This window comes from Garra rufa, chromosome 10 (assembly GCF_049309525.1).
Source record: "Garra rufa chromosome 10, GarRuf1.0, whole genome shotgun sequence".
Lineage (NCBI taxonomy): Eukaryota > Metazoa > Chordata > Actinopteri > Cypriniformes > Cyprinidae > Garra > Garra rufa.
In genome coordinates this window covers 32,091,745-32,113,828 of record NC_133370.1, presented here as the reverse complement: position 1 = coordinate 32,113,828, position 22,084 = coordinate 32,091,745, and the positions used below count along the sequence as shown (strand labels likewise).

At 40.6% G+C, this 22,084-nt stretch overlaps 1 protein-coding gene across 1 annotated transcript in view; it reads right to left on the bottom strand.

The window, feature by feature from the left end:
* Window positions 1-21,770, bottom strand: part of ntng1b (netrin g1b) — a 65,424-nt gene extending 43,654 nt beyond the window's left edge. Inside the window, exons 1-2 of the mRNA XM_073849614.1 lie at window positions 21,479-21,770; window positions 6,310-6,894 (exon numbers count right to left, since the gene is read on the bottom strand). Coding sequence (XP_073705715.1) covers window positions 6,310-6,582 — 273 coding nt within the window. The 5' untranslated portion in view covers window positions 6,583-6,894; window positions 21,479-21,770. The remainder of the gene's footprint in view (window positions 1-6,309; window positions 6,895-21,478) is intronic.
* Between the last annotated feature and the right edge of the window lie 314 nt (window positions 21,771-22,084).

Below are 22,084 nucleotides of genomic sequence, written 5' to 3'. Positions count from 1 at the left end.
GTTTTACTCTCCAGCCTTGGATTCTGGATGAATGCTCCCCTCTACGAAGGATAACAGTGAGAGCATTCGCTCCTGTTGGGCTACGCAGCTCCCCTTCTTTGGAAGGGTCCCCTTGAGCGCCAACCCACCTTCGTGAGATTGCCAGACCTTTATAAGGTCATGTGGACCGGGCTGTGCACGCTCCCCCTTTTTATTAAGGGTTCCCTGAGAGCAGTGCCCCTTCTGGAGAACGATCCTCCCTGTGGATCAGGGTTAGGAATTTGTCCTCTACTATCGTCCACTACTACAGGATGGTCTCAGCTCCATGTTTTATCTCTGTTGACAGATAGCTTGCGAGCCTCTGTCCAGTGTAGGGTGTAGCATGGCAATCCCCTCACCGCGAGGGTTATTCCCTTTTTTTTCCCCGTCTCTTCAGACGGCATGGAGCTGATAGTGAAACCCACTGGGAAAACACTCTCCTTAAACCCGATCATTTCAGTAAGCGACCCACGCTCATCCATCCACTATCAGGGCGTGCCACTACTAGTGGCCCTTTGAACGGACCCAGGACAGGTTTACTGCCCTCATATGGGAGCCAGTTCCTGAGGGAACTAGGCCCGATGTTGCGGTAGTTCCTCATTCTGACAAGTCTAAGTTTACATCGAAACTTAGCCGTTTCCCTCAGAAGGAATTACTCTAATTCCAAGCCTAGAGCTGTGCCCTGGGTTCTAACCCAGTCCAGGTAAGTGGGTAACAGTTCAGGCCTCTGGCCGTGGGGGATAACGTTTTGACAGCCGTCACCACGTCCTAGTAGGGGCGATGTAGATGTATTGCGTTGCACGGGCGCCTCTTTTATGTTATGGTCGCCAGGTAGTGACGCAGCGGCAGCGACGTGCACGCCGCGGTGACGTCATACGCTGTCGCCGGCCATTTCATGTAGTTTTTCTATGTATTCTTCAGACACGAGTCACGCTGCAGCGTTCCCCAAAGCGCCCTCTAGAGGATGCAGTGTCTCGTTCCCTATTCTCAGGGAACTGAGGTTACATACGTAACCTTGAGACGTTTTCAAGTAGCAGTCTATGGAAGCCATAAAAACGTCTCCGTTCCCTCCTTCAGGGAATGAGGGTTACCTTCGTAACCTAGACGTTTTCTGCCACCAGCCAAAAAAAAAAAAAAAAAAAAAAAAAAAACCTTCATCACCGGCTGCAAACACCTAATTGGTCTATATGTCTGATTTTAATATGTCTTTATAAGGCAGCCATTTCTATATAGAATGAATTGCTTTTATTAGGCAATTTTTTATTAAATGACTAGTGTCTTCATCTCATGTGAGTGAAAAGATGACTCATAATTAAAGCCATTACAAAATAAATCACATTTAGCTAGTTATGTTTAGGGGTAGGTTTAGGGGATGGAAATGTCATTAGCTCAGTATAAAACCATTACGTATATGGAAAGTCCTCATAATGATAGGTGTATCAGTGTGCGTGTGTTCAGTGAATTTATGTTGCACACAAGGTGAACTGTTGAGCATGTTGGTATGGGGCCCACAGCAGTGCTTTATTTCCTTGTTTACTTTACACCAGTCATCTGTGTTCTTCTATCTCACATTAGGGGGGTTACTCATAAAAATTTGATAGCATCTTAAATTAACCATCTGCTGTTCCTTTTCCCTTTATCATATTTGATCATGCCAGGAAGTTTAAGCTTCTTAGCAAACACAACTGATTGAATCTTTTAATGGATTGAAGCCATGGTGTGGAGTTAGTAAATTAGTTTAACTGTGTAATTATATCAGAAATATTGCACTCGCCTCCCACTATAAAAAGCCTAATGAGGCATCAAGAGAAAATATTGCTGAGTAACAAGATACTCTGTGTTCTGTACCAGCAACCACTGAGCATTGCTATTGTGCCCTTGAGCACTGCACTTAACACATAACTCCTCATTGCTGTTACATGACACCCCTGTTTCCCCAACCTCACTTCCCCCAAGGCACCATGGAATAGAAAAATCAGCTCTCATTGCTTCACCGGCTACCAGATCAGCATGGACCTCCATGACTGGCTTGTTACCTCAAATGATGCTGACCTGACATAGGTTAGGATGACCTGAAGCACTGTAATGTTGATGTCTATTAGAATGACTGTCAGTTTGTTGTCAGATTACTGTAATGAAAACATGTCAATATTTTACAGCAAGCTATTGCTGGTTGTAATTTGCCAAATGCGAAGATGCACACAGTGGACAGATATATTGGACAGGCAGAAATTGGTGTTTGATCCTGAAAAGAATTTCATGACAAAAAAAATGGCTATTATTCACAGTTTTCACCACAATAATGCAGTAGAGGAAACTTGTTGTCTAGTAATGTGACAACTAGTCTATTTGAATCCAGTGAAGATTTGTCAGTTTCTGTAAGGTAGGGGTTGACGTGATATGGGTGTTGTCGAACTATATGGGATAAGTTGTCACAGGGAGATCCTGCCTGGTATAGGCTTTTCAGCAAAAGCAATTCAGACTTATTTTCCTCAGAACTGCGTGATACACACTTGCAATTCTGGCTTTTTTTTCTCAGAACTGTGTAAAACAGACTCTCAATTCTGACTTTTTCTTTAGAAGTACATTACACAGTGATACAGACTCATTTCTGACTTTATTTCTCAGAATTGCATGATACAGACTCGCAATTCTTACTTTTTTCTCAGAAGTGTGTGATACAGACTCGCAATTCTGACTTTTTTCTCAGAACTGCGTGATCCACTGCAAAAAATGCTTTTCTTACTTGGATTTTTTGTCTTGTTTCCAGCCAAAATATCTGACAATTCTTAAATCAAGATGGATTTTCTAGACGAGTAAAAATTATTTTCTTGTTTTCAGAAAAAAACAAGCCAAAATTAAGTGATTTTTTGCTTAGAACAAGCAAAATAATCTGCCAATGGGGTAAGAAAAAAAATCTTATTTCAAACAGAAAAAAAGATTATTTTTCTTACCCCATTGGCAGATTATTTTGCTTGTTTCAAGCAAAAACACATTTAATTTGACTTGTTTTTTCTGAAAACAAGATAATTTTTACTCATCTAGAAAATCCTTCTTGATTTAAGAATTTTTAGATATTTTGGCTGGAAACAAGACAAAAAAATCTAAGTAAGACAAGCATTTTTTGCAGTTTACAGACTCACAATTCTGACCTTTTTTCTCAAAACTGCGTGATACAGACTCGCAATTTTGACTTTTTTCTCAAAATTGGGTAAAACAGACTTGCAATTCTGACTTTTTTCTCAGAATTACGTGATACAGACTCACAATTCTGACTTTTTTTCTCAGAAGTGTGAACAGACTCACAATTCTGACTTTTTTCTCAGAAGTGTGAACAGACTCACAATTCTGACTTTTTTCTCAGAAGTGTGAACAGACTCACAATTCTGACTTTTTTTCTCAGAAGTGCGTGGCAGACTCATTTCTGACTTTTTTCTCAGAAGTGTATGATACAGACTCAATTCTGACTGTTTTCTTAGAAGTGTGAAATGCAGACTCTCAAAACTGTGTAATACAGACTCACAATTCTTTTTTTAATCAGAACTGTGTGATACAGACTCTGAATTCAATTTTTTTTCCTCAAAATTGCATGATACAGACTTGCAATTCAGACTTTTTTTTCTCAGAATTACGTGATACAGACTCACAATTCTCACTTTTTTCTCAAAAGTGCGTGATACAGTCTCAATTCTTTTTTTCTCAGAAGTACATGATACAAACTCGCAATTCTGACTTTTCTGAAACACAAAACAAATTGTGCAATTCATTCCTGTGATGGCCATCAGAATTTTCAGCAGTCATATCTCAAGTCTTCAGTGTCTCATGATCCTTTAGAAATCATTTGGTGCTTAAGAAACATTTATAATTATTATCAATGTTAAAAACAATTGAACTTCTTTATATTTAATGGAAATGGTGAAACATTTATTTGAAATGGAAATGTTTTGTAACATAAATTGTTCAATATAATAAAAAAATAAAAAGAAATGTTAATTTAACCTCAAACTTTTGAGTGGTAGTGTTTTATGCGGCTACTTATCAAATAAATAAATAAATAAATGGATATGAAATATCCACTTGAGTTGAAATTTTGTTCATGAAAAGATTTTTGAGTGCATAGATTCAGTCCACCATCAAAAATATGATGATGTTGAAGTATTCTTGTTACTCCAACATCATCATATAATATTCTTGTTAAATAAACATTGTATTTAACAAGGTGATTGAAAACAACACTTAAAACAACTTCTAGAGAAAATGCACATTTGTGTAATTAAACTTAAAACTCTATAGTTAACCGAGATGCAGTTCTGGTTCAGTACATGGATACCAAAGGTGCATTTACAGTTTTCATATTTCTGACAGTTTATCACTGCTAGACACTATTTCTTGGATGCACTTCTGAATAAAGCCCCTCATGAATAAAATACATTACCTTCAAACATGTTAAATAATTTACGTTTTACTTATATCAGGTAATCTGTCACTCTACGTGCCAAGAGCCTCTTGCCCTTTCTCCTGGTTGATTTGATGATCCATAGTTTATTGTAAATGTCATTGAAACTGTAAAGGTATATGTGTCCACAAAAATATATATAATTGAATTATAATAAGCATACAGTACGCATTTTTATTAGTACACTCTTATGTGGTGTGTATGTGATGTTTTGATAATTCAGCCTGTTGTTATTAACTATACTTATCATGCTAGCACATTAACACCTTGCTGCAATTCTGTTGACCATCTGTGAGATTTTCACAAAGTGTGTTGTGAATTCAGTGAGCATGAAACAGATTAATATTTAAAGAACATTTTATGACCTTGCCTTCTTCAGTGTATGTGTGCTGCCAATGCTGTACACAACTCAAAAAAAGGGGAAAAAAAAGCTGTCTACCTTTGCAACATGCTGAATGGATAAAAGATTATATGCTTCACCTGGGTTTATTTTGCCCCATATTTATTTTATTAAAAATTGAAGACTTCTGCATAAATGTTTGGGATTTTAAATGTTATTCAAAAAGCCCCTTATGTTCAGCAAATCTGCATTTATTTGATCAAAAATACAATAAATCTATAATATTGTGAAATACTATTACAGTTTAAAACAATTGTTTTCTACAGTAATATATTTTAAAGTGTATATTTATTCCTGTGATGGCAAAGCTGTATTTTCAGCAGTCATTTCTCCAGTCTTGATCCTTCAGAAATCATTTTAATATTCTGATTTGGTGCTCAAGAAATAGTTATCATTATTATCAATGCTGACAAAAGCTGTACTGCTTTGTATTTGGTGGAAATAGGGATACATTTATTTTAAATAGAAATCTTTTGAAACATTATAAATTGTTAAATTGAATTCCTCTACTGTTAGAAAAAAGGTACAGTTCTGTCCCTGGGGTCACTGTACTCAAAGGTACAAAAGTGAAAAAGTATACCACTATGTATGTTTAAAATACTAATATGTGCCTTTAAGGTACCAATATGTACATTCAAAGTACTAAAATGTACCATTTGGGGTTAGGTAAGGTACAAAGATGTACCTTTTGTACCACTCATCACTCTAATATGCTGATTTATAATCAATGTTGGAAACAGTTGCGCTGCTTAATATTTTTTTGGACCTGTGATACTTTTTCAGGATTTTTTTGATGAATTAAAAGAACATCATTTATTTCTAATAATATTAAAAGGTCTTTACTATCACTTTTGAACCATTTAACACATCCTTCCTGAATATAAGTATTAATTTCGATTTTGAATAAACACTGATCTTTTTAACTTTTTATTTATCAAAGAATCCTGAAAAGAGTATCACAGGTTCAAAACAATATTACACAGCATAACTGTTTCCAATATTGATAATAAATCAGCATATTAAAATGATTTTTGAAGGATCATGTGACACTGAAACTGGAGTAATGATGCTGAAAATGCAGCTTTGCTTCAAAGAAATAAATATGTTAAAGTACATTAAAATAGTAAACTGTATCAAATAAATGCAGCCTTGATGTGTGTAAGAAGCTTCTTTAAAAATCTTACTTTTCCCAAAATTTTTGGAACAGCCTTGTTAGTCTATACATCTATATTAATACATCTAAATATTGTTTTTCTCAATTGATCTTTAACATTAAATTTGTTTAGTGTGCAAATTCCTTTTTTGTTTTTCATGAGTTATACAAGAGACAACAAATATCAGAATCAAGAATTCCAGACGCATAATATAAGCAATGTAGTGTGTTGCTGTATATGCTAGTTTTATTAAGAAGTTCATAAAAGTGTATTAAACTCACCAGGGCGCAGTACATCTCAGGTGGGTCTCCGCAGGTAATGTTGGGTGGGTCCAGAGACACCGTCAGGTATTTGGTCATATCAGTGGCCTCAGGCTGGCAGGCCATGTAGTGCCAAGCCAGGCGGTCCTCCGCATATACCTGGGACTTACAAACATCATAATGCCCCCATGAGGCTGGGTAATGCTGTGTGGCGTGACACCAACTCACCCACAGGGCCTGTATTACAAACACTAGCAGTAAGCACATGGTTGCGCCACTCTTCTGATGTCTCATTAAAAGGAGTCTGATAGATAATAAGCAGACAGAGGGTGACGAGGCAGACCGCCTCTGTGGTAAAACTGAACTTTAAAGGAGAAAAAAGGCTGGCATCTGTGACTCAGCTTCCTTAGGCCGCTCTAATTTCATTCATTTGTTTCTTTTCGTCTGATTGTGTTGCAGGGGCGCTTGAACATGTTTTGACAAAGTTGCGGTAAGTGCGGGTCACTGGTGTGAAAGAATGATATTAATTCCTTCTTGAAGCCATTAGTGGAGGCCATTGCAGATCATCCGCCTGTCCATCGCCGCTTCCCGTATGCTTTCCGCAGTCTGTAGGGGGAATGAACAAAAGAAGAGGAAAACAAAAATTGTGTCAGCGGAGGAGCTTTCAGGACTGGTGTTGTGCGAATAACGAGGAGCCCAGTGGAAAAGGTGAGGAGGTGCAGGTCAAGTGTTTTCTATAGCTGAGACAGACTTCATAGAGAAATATCCTAAAAATATCTGCTTATTACAGAAGACAAATAGCCAAACATCCCTGGAGGTACAAACACACCGTGTAAGTCTGCACATCTTTCCACAGTGCAACCCTCAAAAGTCTCTCAGCAATTTGAGATTTCAAGGATTCTATTCTAGCGTGAGGCAAGCAGTGGTGGAAGGAGGCCAATATTTTTTCCAGATATAGAAATGGTATGCATACTTCATATTTCATAGACCTTAATGGATTTCATAGACCTTTTAATGTCAGAGACAGATGCCCTTATTACTTGTGCTACACTGCAAAAAATATTTTGTTAGGTGGCCTGAAATGTGCTTCGTGTGATAACATAAAAGTAACTGGTTTTATATAAGTAAAGATATTTAATTGGATCCGTTTAATATGACTGAATCGACCAGGCCACGGTAGGTTACAGCAAATGAAAGTCATTTTCAAGGGTCAGGTCAGGATGAAATAGCTGTCGGGCTAGTTCACTTAAAAATGAAATTTCTGTCATCATTTACTCACCCTCATGATGACCAGGGGGCTATCAAGTTCCAAATGACAAAAAAGCATCATACAAGTTTCATCAAGTGGTCTGTAAGATTCAAGCACTGTATTTTAGTCCTCTAATGTAATTCAAAAGCTTTGTGTAAGGAACCAAAGAAAACCCAAGTAGGTATTCATAAAATCTTCCATCTTTCACAGCTTTCACATCTCTCTCTCTCTCTCTCTCTCTCTCTCTCTCTCTCTCTCTCTCTCTTATTTTTATTTTTTAAATATGCACATATTCAAATTTGGTGCATTGAGATCATTTACAACACATTGGCATCAAACCTGGAATGATAAACATTTTAACACACCATATTTTAATATACATGAACATTAATGTGATTTGAATGGTGCACTGGAGGAACAGTGAATAATGTTCTGCCTTTTCCTCATGCACAGCTATCGCATGGTTTTTCAGAAGACTTGGAATGTACAGTAAGTAAAGGTCTGTTCACGACTTTAAAGGTCCAGTTTTTGCTATTAACAAAATATTAACTACAAATTTTGCCTCAATAAACTCCTAATTTGCTGCTTATTAATAGTAAGTTAGTTATTTAAGTTTAGGTGTTGGGTAGAATTCAGGATGTAGAATATGGTCATGCACAATATTTGCTTTATAAGTACTAATAAACAGCTAATATGTTAATAATAGGCATGCTAATAAGCAACTAGTTACTAGTGAAAATTGGTCCCTATACTAAAAACAGTCACAGCCAATCCATCCTGCTTTAAAGAGCTAGAGCATTTAAAGTGGCAGTGTCACGCCAGGCCAGCAGAGGGAGCCCTTACCCCCACTGACTGTTGCTGCTCCCTCTGCTGCCTCTATGGTTACTTCCTGTTTATCAGACATAAAAGCCAGCTCATCACACACACACATGGCGAAGTATTGTTTTGCTCCAGCGGACTCTACCAAGCGTTTTCCATTGCTCCCAGGTTTCCTAGTCTCCTTGTTGTTCCCTAATCATAGTTCTGTTTTTGTTTTCCCAGTCTTAGTCTTAGTTTTCTAGTTTCTTGTTTTCATTTCATTGTTTCATTTGGACTGCCCACCTGGATTTTGACCTACGCTTGTTTTTTGGATTACGCTATTGGATTGTCTTCACTGTTCATGTTTGCTGGTGTTTTCGACCCTGTCTGTCTGACTACGATCTGCTTAATAAAGCCTTGCATTTGGATCCTCACTCTTGGTCGTCCCGTTTGTGACAGAATACTTCGCCACACCCGGATCCAGCGGCTTTACCCACCAGCAGAAGTACCCTCCAAGAATGAGCTCAGCAGACCCCGTAAGTTCACTCTGTTCCATTTTTCAAGATGACCGTCCCATCGAATGTTATGTTGAGGAATTTCTTACGTACAGTCACCTGGCACCTTGTAACGAATCGATGTTAAAGGAATGTTTCTGGAGCGGGTTGGACACTGATATCAGCCTGAGTTTACCCGATGAGGACCCGAGTTGGACCCTCGCACAATTCATTGACTTTGTGTTATCGTTTTGTGGCTCTCCATTCACTGTGGGTATACTCAAAAGGTCACAGCACAAAATGTCTGCCAGCCTAGAGCCTCAGCACAAGATGTCTGCTAACCCTGAGCCACAGCACAAGATGTCTGCTAGCCCCGAGCCTCAGCACAAGATGTCTGCTAGCCCAGAGTCTCAGCACAAGATGTCTGCCAGCCTAGAGCTACAGCACAAGATGGCTGCCATCCCAAAGCCCGTTCACAAGATGGCCGCCATTTCAAAGCCTGTTCAAAAGACAGCTGTCCCTCCAGAGCCAGTTCGCAAGATGGCCGCCCTTCAAGAGCCCCTTCACAAGATGGCTGCCTTTCCAGAATCTGCTTTCGGAATGACTATTCTTCCTGAGTCCGCATTCAAGATGGTCACCCAATTGGACCCAGCTCACAAGAAATCTACCACGTCTGACTCCTCTCGCAAGATGACTGCCACCCCAAGGCCCGATCGCAAGATGGCTGCCACCCCAAGGCCCGATCACAAGATGGCCGCCATCCCCAAGCCTGTTCACAAGATGGCTGCCACCCCCAAGCCTGTTCACAAGATGGCCGCCTTTCCTGAGTCGGCACCCAAAATGGCCGCCCTTCCAGATCCTGTTCACAAAATGGCCGCTCTTCCAGATCCTGCTCACAAGATGGCCGCCTTTCCTGAGCCTGCTAACAAGATGGCTGCCGCCACTCCAGGGTCTGCACTCAAGATGGCTACCGTCACGCCCAAGTCTTCTCACAAGATGTCTGTACCTCCAGAACCACTGCCCAAGATGGCTGCCACGCCCAAGTCCTCCCGTAAGATGGCCGCCACGCCAGAGCCTGCTGCAAAGATGGCCGCCACGCCAGAGCCTGCTGCAAAGATGGCCGCCACGCCAGAGCCCGCTGCAAAGATGGCCGCCACGCCAGAGCCCGCTGCAAAGATGGCCGCCACGCCAGAGCCTGCCACAAGGATGGTCGCCATGCCAGAACCTGCACCCAGGAGGACCGCCACTCCCAAGCTTGCACACAAAATGGCCGCCATACCTGAGTCTGCTATCAACATGGTGGCTACAGCATCAGACTCTCACCCTTCCAGGACTTATCAGAGACTAATATCAAGCTTGGAGGACCCACCACTGCTGTCAGCTCGTTCAGTTGATCCCTTACTATCAGCGTCAGCCAAGCCAACGTCTGCTCACCCCACATCAGCCAAGCCAGCGTCTGCTAGCGCCACGTCAACCAAGCCAGCGTCTGCTCACGCCACGTCAACCAAGCCATTGCCTGTGAACGTCATATCTGCTTCTCTCGAACCTGCACCAGCTGCCGTTCCTACCAAGTCAAGTCAAGTTACAGCTGCTGTCCCTGCCGAGTCAAGTCACGTCACAGTCACTGTTCCTGCCAGGACAAGTCAAGATACAGCTGCTGTTCCTGTCAGGCCAAGTCATGTCGCAGCAGTCGTTCCTTCAGAGCCAAGTCAAGCAGCTGTTCCCTCCGAGCCAAGCCAAGCCACAGCTGTCCCTCTCACGCCAAATCAAGTCACTGCTGCTCTTGTCATGACGAGTCAGGTCATAGCTACTTCTTCACTGCCAAGTCACATCTCCCCTGTGCATCCAGAGCCTTCACTCCCAAGCCATGCAGAGCCAACGCTCCCAAGCCATGCAGAGCCAACGCTCCCAAGCCATACAGAGCCAACGCTCCCAAGCCATGCAGAGCCAACGCTCCCAAGCCATGCAGAGCCAACGCTGCCAAGCCATGCAGAACCAACGCTCCCAAGTCACACAGAGCCAACGCTCCCAAGCCCCACGCCCAATGACCCGGAGGGCATTCCTCTGCCAACTGTGTTACCTGTTATGGCTATCGCCATTTTGAGTGTGTGGGCTGCACACTGCGCCCCAGTTGCCTCTTCGGCCCATGAGTCTGCCCACAAGTTTGTTCTGGAGACCTCATCTACAGGCATGTCCGCTGCGCCTATACCTCTTTCGGAGGTGGCGTACATAGCGGAACTTCACGCTCTGCCCGCTCCGCCAAGGCTTCACGCTCTGCCCGCTCCGCCAAGGCTTCACGCCCTGCCCGCTCCGCCAAGGCTTCACGCTCTGCCCGCTCCGCCAAGGCTTCACGCTCTGCCCGCTCCGCCAAGGCTTCACGCTCTGCCCGCTCCGCCAAGGCTTCACGCTCTGCCCGCTCAGCCAAGGCTCCCTGCTCTGCCAGCACCGCCAGTGCTCCCTGCTCTGCCAGCACCGCCAGGGTTCCCTGCTATATCTGCTCCGCCAGGACTCCTTGCTCTACCTGCTCCGCCAAGGTTCCTTGCTCTGCCTGTTCCGCCAAGACTCCTTGCTCTGTCTGCTCCGCCAAAATTCCCTGCCCTGCCTGCTCCGCCAAAGTTCCTTGCTCTGTCTGCCCCGCCAAGACTCCCTGCTCTGCCTGCACCGCCTAGGTTCCCTGTCATCTCTGTCTTGGCGTCTGGGGCCGTTCCAGAAGTCTCTGTCTGCCCAGGAACTGCCACGAAAGTCGTTCCTGAAGTTCTCGTCTGCCTGGTCACGGCTATGGAGGCCACGTTCTCCCATGAACTCTCTACTTCTCTCCTTGCTCTGTCTGCCTCCTCTATCTCTGTTCTCCCCAGGTCCCAGTCCATAATGCGGCCTCCTGTTCCGCCCTGGAGGGCTTCTACGCCTCCTGTTCCGCCCTGGAGGGCCCCTGCGCCTCCTGTTCTGCCCTGGAGGGCTCCTGCGCCTCCTGTTCCGCCCTGGAGGGCTCCTGCGCCTCCTGATTCGCCCTGGAGGGCTCCTGTGCCTCCTGCTCCGCCCTGGAGGGCTCCTGCGCCTTCTGCTCCGCCCTGGAGGGTTCCTGCGCCTCCTGCTCCGCCCTGGAGGGCTCCTGCGCCTCCTGCTCTGCCCTGGAGGGCCGCTCCGCCTCCTGCTCCGCCCTGGAGGGTTCCTAAACCCCTTGCTCCGCCTTCGGCTCCGCCCTGGAGGGCTTCTACGCTTCCTGCTCTGCCCCGGAGGGTCGCTAAGCCTCCTGCTCCGCCCTGGAGGGCTCCTAAGACTCTTGCTCCACCTCAAAGGACTGCTCTGCCTCCAGCCCTGCCCTGGAGGGCTCCTGAATCTTCTGCCCTGCTCTGGAGGGCCTTTGCCCAACCTGTTCTGCCTCAGTCTCCTGGCCCCCCCACCGCTCCCCTGGACTGTTTCCTCCTGTTGTTTTTTGGAGCGTCTGGAAGCCGCTCCTTGGGGGGGGGCTATGTCACGCCAGGCCAGCAGAGGGAGCCCTTACCCCCACTGACTGTTGCTGCTCCCTCTGCTGCCTCTATGGTTACTTCCTGTTTATCAGACATAAAAGCCAGCTCATCACACACACACATGGCGAAGTATTGTTTTGCTCCAGCGGACTCTACCAAGCGTTTTCCATTGCTCCCAGGTTTCCTAGTCTCCTTGTTGTTCCCTAATCATAGTTCTGTTTTTGTTTTCCCAGTCTTAGTCTTAGTTTTCTAGTTTCTTGTTTTCATTTCATTGTTTCATTTGGACTGCCCACCTGGATTTTGACCTACGCTTGTTTTTTGGATTACGCTATTGGATTGTCTTCACTGTTCATGTTTGCTGGTGTTTTCGACCCTGTCTGTCTGACTACGATCTGCTTAATAAAGCCTTGCATTTGGATCCTCACTCTTGGTCGTCCCGTTTGTGACAGGCAGATGATATAACTGCAATGCGTAGTTAAAATCTCAACAGTTTGTTAGTTGTCTTACAATCCATTACGCAGCATATTTATTTGAGTTTTAATATTTTATTAGCCTAATACCGTAATACCATTACGGAAGTGGAAGAAGTGGTGAACCTGCTGGTTTGGGCTGAAGAGCAGGTCGGAAACAATACATGTTTATTTGGATACTCATCAAAACGTGTGTGCATTTGCTGAAAAAGATGCAAAAAAGAACTCAATTTGATTGATGTGTGCTGTCCGAGCTGTGGCTTTTTGTGTGCGTGTGCGCACAGAAACAATCTATTACAGTGCACAAGTACCAAACTGAAATCTCTTTCAAGCTGTCTTGCGCTTGAATGGATTACACTGTGATGTTTACACTGACAAGACATTACACAAGTGAAAATGATAAACCCTCTTGAGGAAGCAGCACTATGCCGGTCGTTCAGATAGGTTATTAGATTTAGTGTCATGTTAACAGCAGGTAAGCTAATTGTATTTGTAGGTGAACATATGTTAATATAAAAATATTAGTACCACATTACATACCACTACTGGTAAACTAGCCAGTGTAATGAAAATATGTTTGAAAGCTTTGACATTACAAAAAGATGCGACATGAACGATATTGTCTGAAACATTGTTTGTTTACATCACATTGCGCCTCGCGTCATGAAAACAATGTTTGGGATACCACAACTTTGTGATGTAGACAGTTTGATGTTGGATATTCATCCAAATTATGGTAAAAACCAAAAACATTTGTCTGTTAAAATAACATGTCTGTGTTGAAAAAGTAAAGAAAAGCTTATATTAGATACCTATGATCGGGCTAATGCTGCTTCCTCAAGATAGTTTATCATTCCCCATGTTTTATGTATTGTCAGTTTAAACATTAAAGTAAAGGTTTAAGCCATTAAAGAGCAAGATAGCACGAAAGAGATTCCAATGCAGTACTCGTGCATTGTGATAGGTTGTTTCTGTGAGCACGCACGCATGCAAAAAGGTGCAGCTCAGACAGCACACAAGTACCAAAGTTCTCTTTCACGTATTCTTGAGCAAATGCTCTCAAAGGTATGTCAGAATAACTGTTTTGACGAGTGTCCACACAAACATGTATTGTGTCTGACCTGCTCTTCCAACGGTAACAGTATTACTTCTTAGTCCCCTCACCATATTGCCTCAAATACATAAGCAATTAGATTTATTATAAGCTCAGCAGTCATTTCAATTGGCCTTTCTCCATTTCAAAACGAGTATGTTTTCAAAAAAGTAAAGAAATGCTTTTATTACTTTGGTCAGTTACATTTTATATATTTTTATATTCGCTATAAAATGGGTAGGTTTAGGTTTGGGGGTAGGTTAAGTGTTCTAAAAATCTAAATAATTTATCAATAAAATGATAAAAATGCATTGATACAAATATCTTAGATATAAAAGATTTGTAAATATTGTACTAATATATTTTATTTTAATATTTTTTAGCTAAAAATACATAGCCCTTTTTCATTTTTAAATGTTAAAATACATCCAAATTGTACGTTTCAGCATAATTAAAAATGTACAAAAATGTATGTACGTTATGTACTAATATCTACATACAGTATAAACAATGAGACCATGATGGTTAAGTCCATAGTAAGTCCATATGATTATGCATTTCAGGGGATACAGCGAGGAGACTGAACAGTAATACCGTTAAGAAGTCGTAAACTTGCTGGCTTGGGTTGAAAAGCAGGTCGGAAAAAGTAAGTGTTAATGTGGTTACTTGTCAAAACAGCCATTCTGACATAATTTTGTATGTATATCTGAACGATCGGGATAGTGCTGCTTGCTTAAGAAAGTTTATCATTCTCACATGTTTTGTCTTGTCAGTTTAAACATTAAAGTTGCCATTAAGGTACAAGAAAGTGCAAAAAAGAACTCAATTTGGTACTCGCACACTGTCTGAGCTGTGGCTTTTTCCATGCGTGTGCACAGAAACAATCTATCACAGCGCACAAGTACTAAATTGAAATATCTTTTGTGCTGTATTGCGCTTGAATGACTTAAAACACTTAAATGTTTAAACTGACAAGACATAAAACACGTGAGAATGATAAACTTTCTTGAGGAAGCAGCACTAGCCCAATCGTTAAGATTAGAGTGATTAGAGTAATTAGATTTAGCATCCTAATTGTATTCGCAGGTGAACATATGTTAATAGAAAATATGGTACATACCACTGCTGGTGAATGAGCCAGTGTAATGCAAATATGTTTAAAAAGGTCTGACAAACCAATAAGATGCGACATGAATGATATTGTATGAAGCATTATTTGTTATTCTGTATGTTCACATTGTGCCTCGTGTTATGAAAACAGTGTTTGGCATACCACAATTAAAACTGTGTAATGTAGACCGTTTAATGTTGGATATTCATTAAAATTATGGTGAAAGCCAAAACATCTGTGTTTTAAAATTTATTTATTTATTTATTTGTTTATTTAACAGGGACATTGCACAACAAATGTGTTGCACAGACCAGAGATAGCTACAAGCTAATTTTCATCTGTAGTCCCTGGGCAGAGGCAAAGTGACAGCAGGTTAATACAGTGGACAATGAGCATTCCCATTGATGAATCCATTCACAATACAAAATACAGATAAAACACCTGCAAAAGGATCATCTCAACAAACATGCAATTGCAATACCTTTACAACTATTTACAGTTCACTTTTAAATTTACCTTCTTACATTTTTAACAATACCCCAATTAACCAGTTTTGTGCTAATGATCACAAATCTGACCGTCTTTCAACCACTTCTTTAGGTTAAGTTTAAACTGTTGCAAGGTACTACTCTCTCGCACAGTTAAAGGCAACGAGTTCCACATCCCTGCAGCTTTCACAGAGAAGCAATTCTGTCCAAAAGTAGAGGACCTAAAGTTGACATAACAGTCTCCTCTGGAAGAGGCTCGCGTTGTTCTAAATCCTGCCTCTTCACACGATTTCACAAACATTCTCAGGGGCTGTGGTGCCAAATCATGTAAAATTTTATATAATAAACTGACATTCGAAAACAAAATGAAATTATCAAATGTTAATAATTTATATTTCTTCACAATGTTACAATAATGGTATGAAACAGGTTTTCTATCTAAAATTTTGAGTGCCTGTTTGTACAAGCTTTGAAGTGGCTGTAACGCAGAGTTGGTTGATAGAGACCAATTTGTGATGCAATATGTAAAATGAGACAATATCATCGCATGCATATAAAGCTTGGCTGCATCTGTGCTCATTTGCGGGCGAATATATCTGAACTGCGATAAATTAAATTTTACAGTTTTTATCAGTTTTGAAACATGCTTTTTAAACGACAGTGTCCTGTCCAACACTACGCCTAAATACTTGACAGACTCTGCTTCGTGAATTCCTGTTCCTTTTACAATAATTTCCGAAGCAGAGTGAGAAGTATTCCTTATTGAAAAAAACATACTAACAGTTTTGCTAAAATTTAATGTCAAACATGATTGCACCATCCAATCTGAAATTTTTTCGATCGCTCCCTGGAGCACAGCTGCTGCTTTCTGACTTGATTTTGCATGGACATATATCACGGCGTCATCGGCGTACATTTGTACGTGAACTTCAGGACAAATAGCTGGAAGATCATTTATATAAACACTGAACAAGAGAGGGCCCAAAATGGAGCCTTGTGGCACCCCAACTGAGCAGTCTAAAAACGAAGACATAGTACTCTTAATTCTTGTACAGTGCTTCCTATTCTCCAAATAAGATTTAAACCATCGTAATGTCTCATCAGAAATATTGTGAGCGGACAATTTAGATAACAGGATGTTATGGTTTACCGTGTCGAATGCTCTTTTCAGATCTAAAAATATGGCACCCACCACCCCCCCTTTAAATGAGATTTAGTGTTAACCCACAACACATAAAATAACATAAAATAACATTTATGTGTTGAAAAAGTAAAGAAATGCTTATATTAGATAAATATCTGAATGTTTTATGTTTTATGTCTTGTCAGTTTAAACATTAAAGTGTTTTAAGCCATTAAAGCGCAAGACAGCATGAAAGAGATTTCAATGCGGTTCTCGCGCATTCTAATAGATTTTTTTCTGTGTGCACGCAAGCTTGCATGGACACATGCAAAAAGCCACAGCTCACAAGTACCGAATTGAATTCTCTTTCACATTTTCTATGGTAAATGCACACAAAAGTAGGTTATAATGGCTGTTTTGACAAATATCCAGATAAACACGTATTGGTTCCAACCTGCTCTTCACCCCAAACTGGCAGGTTTATGACTTCTTCTACCCGTAACAGTATTACTGCTTGTTCCCCTTGCCATATGGGCTCAAATTCATAAGCAATTAAGGGCTCAACAGTCCTTTCTTCCTCCATTTCAAAACTAATGTGTTCAAAAAGTAAAGAAATGCTTACTTAACTGACAAACAGAGCAAACCAACCCTGTGACGTCACACGCTGTGGTATTGCAAGATTACAAAACATATTTTTTTCTTTGAAATGGTTACATAAAGGCAAACTTGACTGCTTCACTTCCATATTTATTATATTTGGAAAGAGCAGTGTGAACATGCTGCTAAATGTCTCCTTTTGTACTCCACAAAAGAAAGGAAGTTTGTAACAACATGAGAGTGAGTAAATGATGACAGAATTTTAATTTTGAGTAAACTAGTCCTGAAAAGTAACATTTTCACTTTTTGCAGTGTATCAGTAATTATCAATCATTTAAAATCAATACAGAAAACATGCACACACATTGGCCAAACAGTATGAAAGAACAGGTTTCAGAATGCTCTCCTCCATCATATCCATCAAAATAAGGAATCCTTGATGGTGGCATATGATTGGTTGACTTGATTAGGTCCGTGCCCCCAACAAATAGGGGGATGAGCTATGATAGATGAGACAGAGCAGCCTCTAAATGTACTTTGTCAATCATGCTGACGTCTAACAAGGAGCCAATTACCACGTTCAGCCCCTGGCACGGGGCAGGATGTGATTAATAAGACATTACTGTATAGCCGTCAGCATCATGGGTTTCATAAAAAATGTCAGTAATAGGACTGAAATAGTGGCTGCTCTAAAGCACAAGAACAGGTGATAAGTTAAAGGCGGCAGTCATGGATAAAGGGATAGATAAGGTGCGGTCCGATATCACACAAGTGTTTTATCACACTCCTAATCCAGATAAAGCTTCAGACTCCCAGTCCTGTGATTGGGTTACAGTAGAGATGGGAAAGACTTTTTTCCATGCACTTAACACTAGGAATTTGAGAAGTGTGAGCTTATCAGGCTTGCATTAGAGAGGAAACTAATACATCGCAGGGAGATAACAGAGGAACGAGAGCTTCCTGGAATTTTCTAGAGATGAATGGAGACTGTGGAAGCGCCAGCTCATCACAAATAATACGAGGGTCTTTCCAAAATCGGTCAGAATTAGCTTTCTCGCCACCGTGGTATTGAGATTTAAGTGAAAACAACCTTTCTCACAATACTGCCTTGTCTTTATATAATCGCAAAAATCGTACTGTACCATGCATTTCAGTTATTTTTTTTTTAAATATCTGTATGTAATCTTTAGCAGTTCTCCATACACATCTTTTAAAACTTTAGTTATATTGTTGTGCTGCTTAAATTCACTTGTTGCCTCTAAAACCATTTTTAAATTTTTAAATTAATTTTTAAATAGTGTAGAATTGGCGATTTCCCAATTTTTTCATAACATCAAAATTAATAAAACAAAATGTTAGTTTTTGATATTACTTGTAGTAGATCTCGTAATGAATTTGGAAATGAATAATGTCTCTCATAGCTTCAATTATATTGCAGTGACCCCTAAATTCACTTCAGTATTTAAAACAATTCTTCTAATTATACTAATTTATCACAAAATAGTACAGAATTGGCTGTTCGTCAGTTATATCAGAATGGTAAAATCAGCACATCCTTAATCTTAAAGAAATAGTTGAACCATAAAGGAACCTTCTTAATGCATTGATGACGAAATCTCAAGCTCCAAACTCATATGACGTTCTTTCTTTCGGGAAATACAAAATGATAAATTAGAAGATCTATTGAGGGAAAAACTTGAAAGCTTTGGTCACTATTCATTTTAATTTCACAGAAAGATCAACCACCACATTCTTAAAAGCTTTTTTCTGTTTTCCACGGAAGAAAGAATGCAGGTTTAGAATGACAAAGGTGAACAAATGGCAAATCTTTAATTTTAGGGTGAACTGTTTCTTTAAGAGGGGCTAATTCCATTTGAAAGATTCTCATATTTCTCTGCTGCACAGAGAGCAACACATATATATTTTTTAATGTCTGGATTCCAACAACAGAAAAATAAGAGATTTTGCTATGGAAAAGGACCATGAATGTTTTACAACTGTCCTATATGTCCACATAAAAAAAAGTGTAGTGGTGGCTTGGGTATTTTTTTTATCCCTACTTTTTTTCCCCCAGAACCTCTGAAAACACCCCCCTGTGTCCACTTGTATTTTACTCCCCAGGCAACCGAAGCATACCAAAGTGTTTTTAAGTCAGCAGACACTCATAGCACATGGCTCGCCTTGGTTATAGCCTCTCAGGTACCCTGTAAAACCGCTGTGAATACTTCCATTTATTCAATGGTCTTTCCACTAACCTTGTTGTTCCTCACAGTGTCAATGCCTCTGACATGCCTTGATCATTTCAACTTTTTCCCTTAACCCCCACTGTGCTGTTCTCTTCCTCTCAAACACACACTACCACATGCTTTACATGTTAGCTTTGTGCGCAATGGGGCTGGAGCTGTTCAGGTGCTGAAATTGAAGTGAGCTCTAACAGCTTTGCACCCTGTAATCTTTTTTAAGGTTGTGAAGTTTTGTTTTCTGTCAGTTTGTGAACTGACAGATTAGCATCTGCTTTGGTGTTAATGATGTCAGTATGAAAAGAGGAATCAAGCTTATCTGCACTCTTAAAAATAAAGCATTGGAAAGGCGGGTTTCACAGCCATGCTTTAGAACAGTGGTTCTCAATCCTGGTCCTGGGGGACCCCTGCTCTGCACATTTTGCATGTCTCCCTTATTTAACACACCTGTTGAGATCATCAGCTCGTTAGGAGAGAGATACATAAACTGAACTAACGAGCTGATGATTTCAATCAGGGTTGTTAAATAAGGGAGACATACAAAATGTGCAGAGCAGGGGTCCCCCAGGACCAGGATTGAGAACCACTGCTTTAGAAGAACCATTTTGGGTTCCCAAAAGAATCTTTCAATAAAAAGTTGACAAAGAACTACTTTCGAACACAAAGAACCTTAATGGAACCATAGACGGCGAGTGTACAATTTGAATCTAAATCAAATTTTTATATAAAGCCAGCTGCTAAACTTTGCAGGAAACTTCACATATCAAAAGTGCTTGGTGTGTTTTTTCAGACATGTAAGAATGCATCAATCTTTCCTTGAGAAATGCCAATCAGCTTGCCGCTTGCTTCCCATCGGACCATATTCACCACATACCAGAGGAACATGCATAATTAAATGCCTCTTTCCTGAAAGGTTTGCATGCTCTGACACACACACAAGGTGACATGAGGTCTAAAGTGCTACTCTCATTCCCATACTGATGTACCGCCACACCGCTGAGATCAACACAGAGCCACGTCCTTCCAGTTAACTCCATGGAAGTAACATATCTGTGTTGAGATCCAGTTAAGCGGGAAAACAAATGCCAATAAATGAATAATCATTAAGCGACTGAAATGTGTTCTATCAGTAATCTTCCCTTATTAATTTTGTTTTTTTAATTAAAAGTCCTGTATGGTTTAGACAGTCATGATTAATGAACAGTTACTCTTATTATTAAACATAAAGGTTTTTCAATTATGCTTTGCTAGGCTGAGTAAAGAAAATGATCCCTCTTCTCATTAGCTGTATAAGCTTCTTGAATTAAATATAGTGTATGGTTATTATCTTAGGACAAAATCTTAATATTTCATTAAGGTTCTTCAGTTCAGTACAATAGTTTCTGGATTCTTAAAAGCACCTGTACAGTACATGTTAATAATTTACATGATTAGGATGATAAAAAGGGATTTTTAACTTCACCATACAACCTTTAACGCTTTTTTTGTTGTTTGTTTCTAACTGAAATCTTTATGTTTTAGTGTGAATGAGAAAAAGAGCAACAGGGTAGGCAAGAGTATAAGAAAATAGTCTTTAACTACAAAACACTAGACAAAACGCTTATATTTGGAGTCAAAACACTGTTGATCTTCAATGTCTTGACCAAACCGCACCTGGAACGAGGCGCATAAGGCGTGGAAAGGTAATGAAATAATAGCTTATGAGCGTGGTCAAGTTATGCGAATTACAAATTGAATGTGCGATATGCATTCCTTTAAAACACAAAGCAAAAATAATGTCTGTAATTGTAAGAATAGGCAAACTGTGCAGTTTAGAGGAAAATATTGTTCTAAATTTGGATAAAGCCATCGAGCTATCGATTAATTGACAAATTGGAGATGTCAGAAACTAATTAGACAGAAAAAAAAACACCTGAACGCAGATAATCTTATACAGAATGGTACGTTTTCAAACCTGCCTCAATTGATTTCCTCCAGATACGCTGAGAAAATACCTGTACACTGATAATGATTAGACTCTTTTTGGATCATGCAACATGCGAGGGACAAAAATAACCCACCTTGACAGTTTTCCAGACAGAAAACATCCAGTGAATGAATCCGATCTTTGCTGATCAGATCATGTCCCAGGAATGTTACTCCACAGCAAGTGACTGAATGCAACGCACAGGTTCTCCTACTTGTCTGTCAAATGTTCAACGACCAGCTGAACATACTTTACTGATAAGAACTCCAGCCTTTGTCAATAAAAGTCATTGTAATGACACTCAGCCCGTAAAATGCGAGTTATTGCAGCCAAACCTCCAGTTAAATTCAGTTGCAACCAGCGCTTACCTATCCCGCCCGGGAGAGAACAACTAACCTGCTGAAAGCGATCATCTCCAAATGTAAGTTTGAGGGAATGAAGCGTATTCAAGCCGCGCACTTGAGCTCTCCGCTGGGTCCTAAAGGACCCTCAGTCCCGAGAACATTTGGACATTTGCTTAACCTGGTTAACCTGTCAGATACCTATATACATACAGACTGACAAGACCTAGTCAGCTACCTATCTAGACAACATGTTGTCCATTATGAGGAACCTCTGGTAAATTCTAGTCTATGATAAATAATCATATATTAATTTTGCTAAACCCATCCACTAGAATAGTCAGCATTAAGAGTTTTAA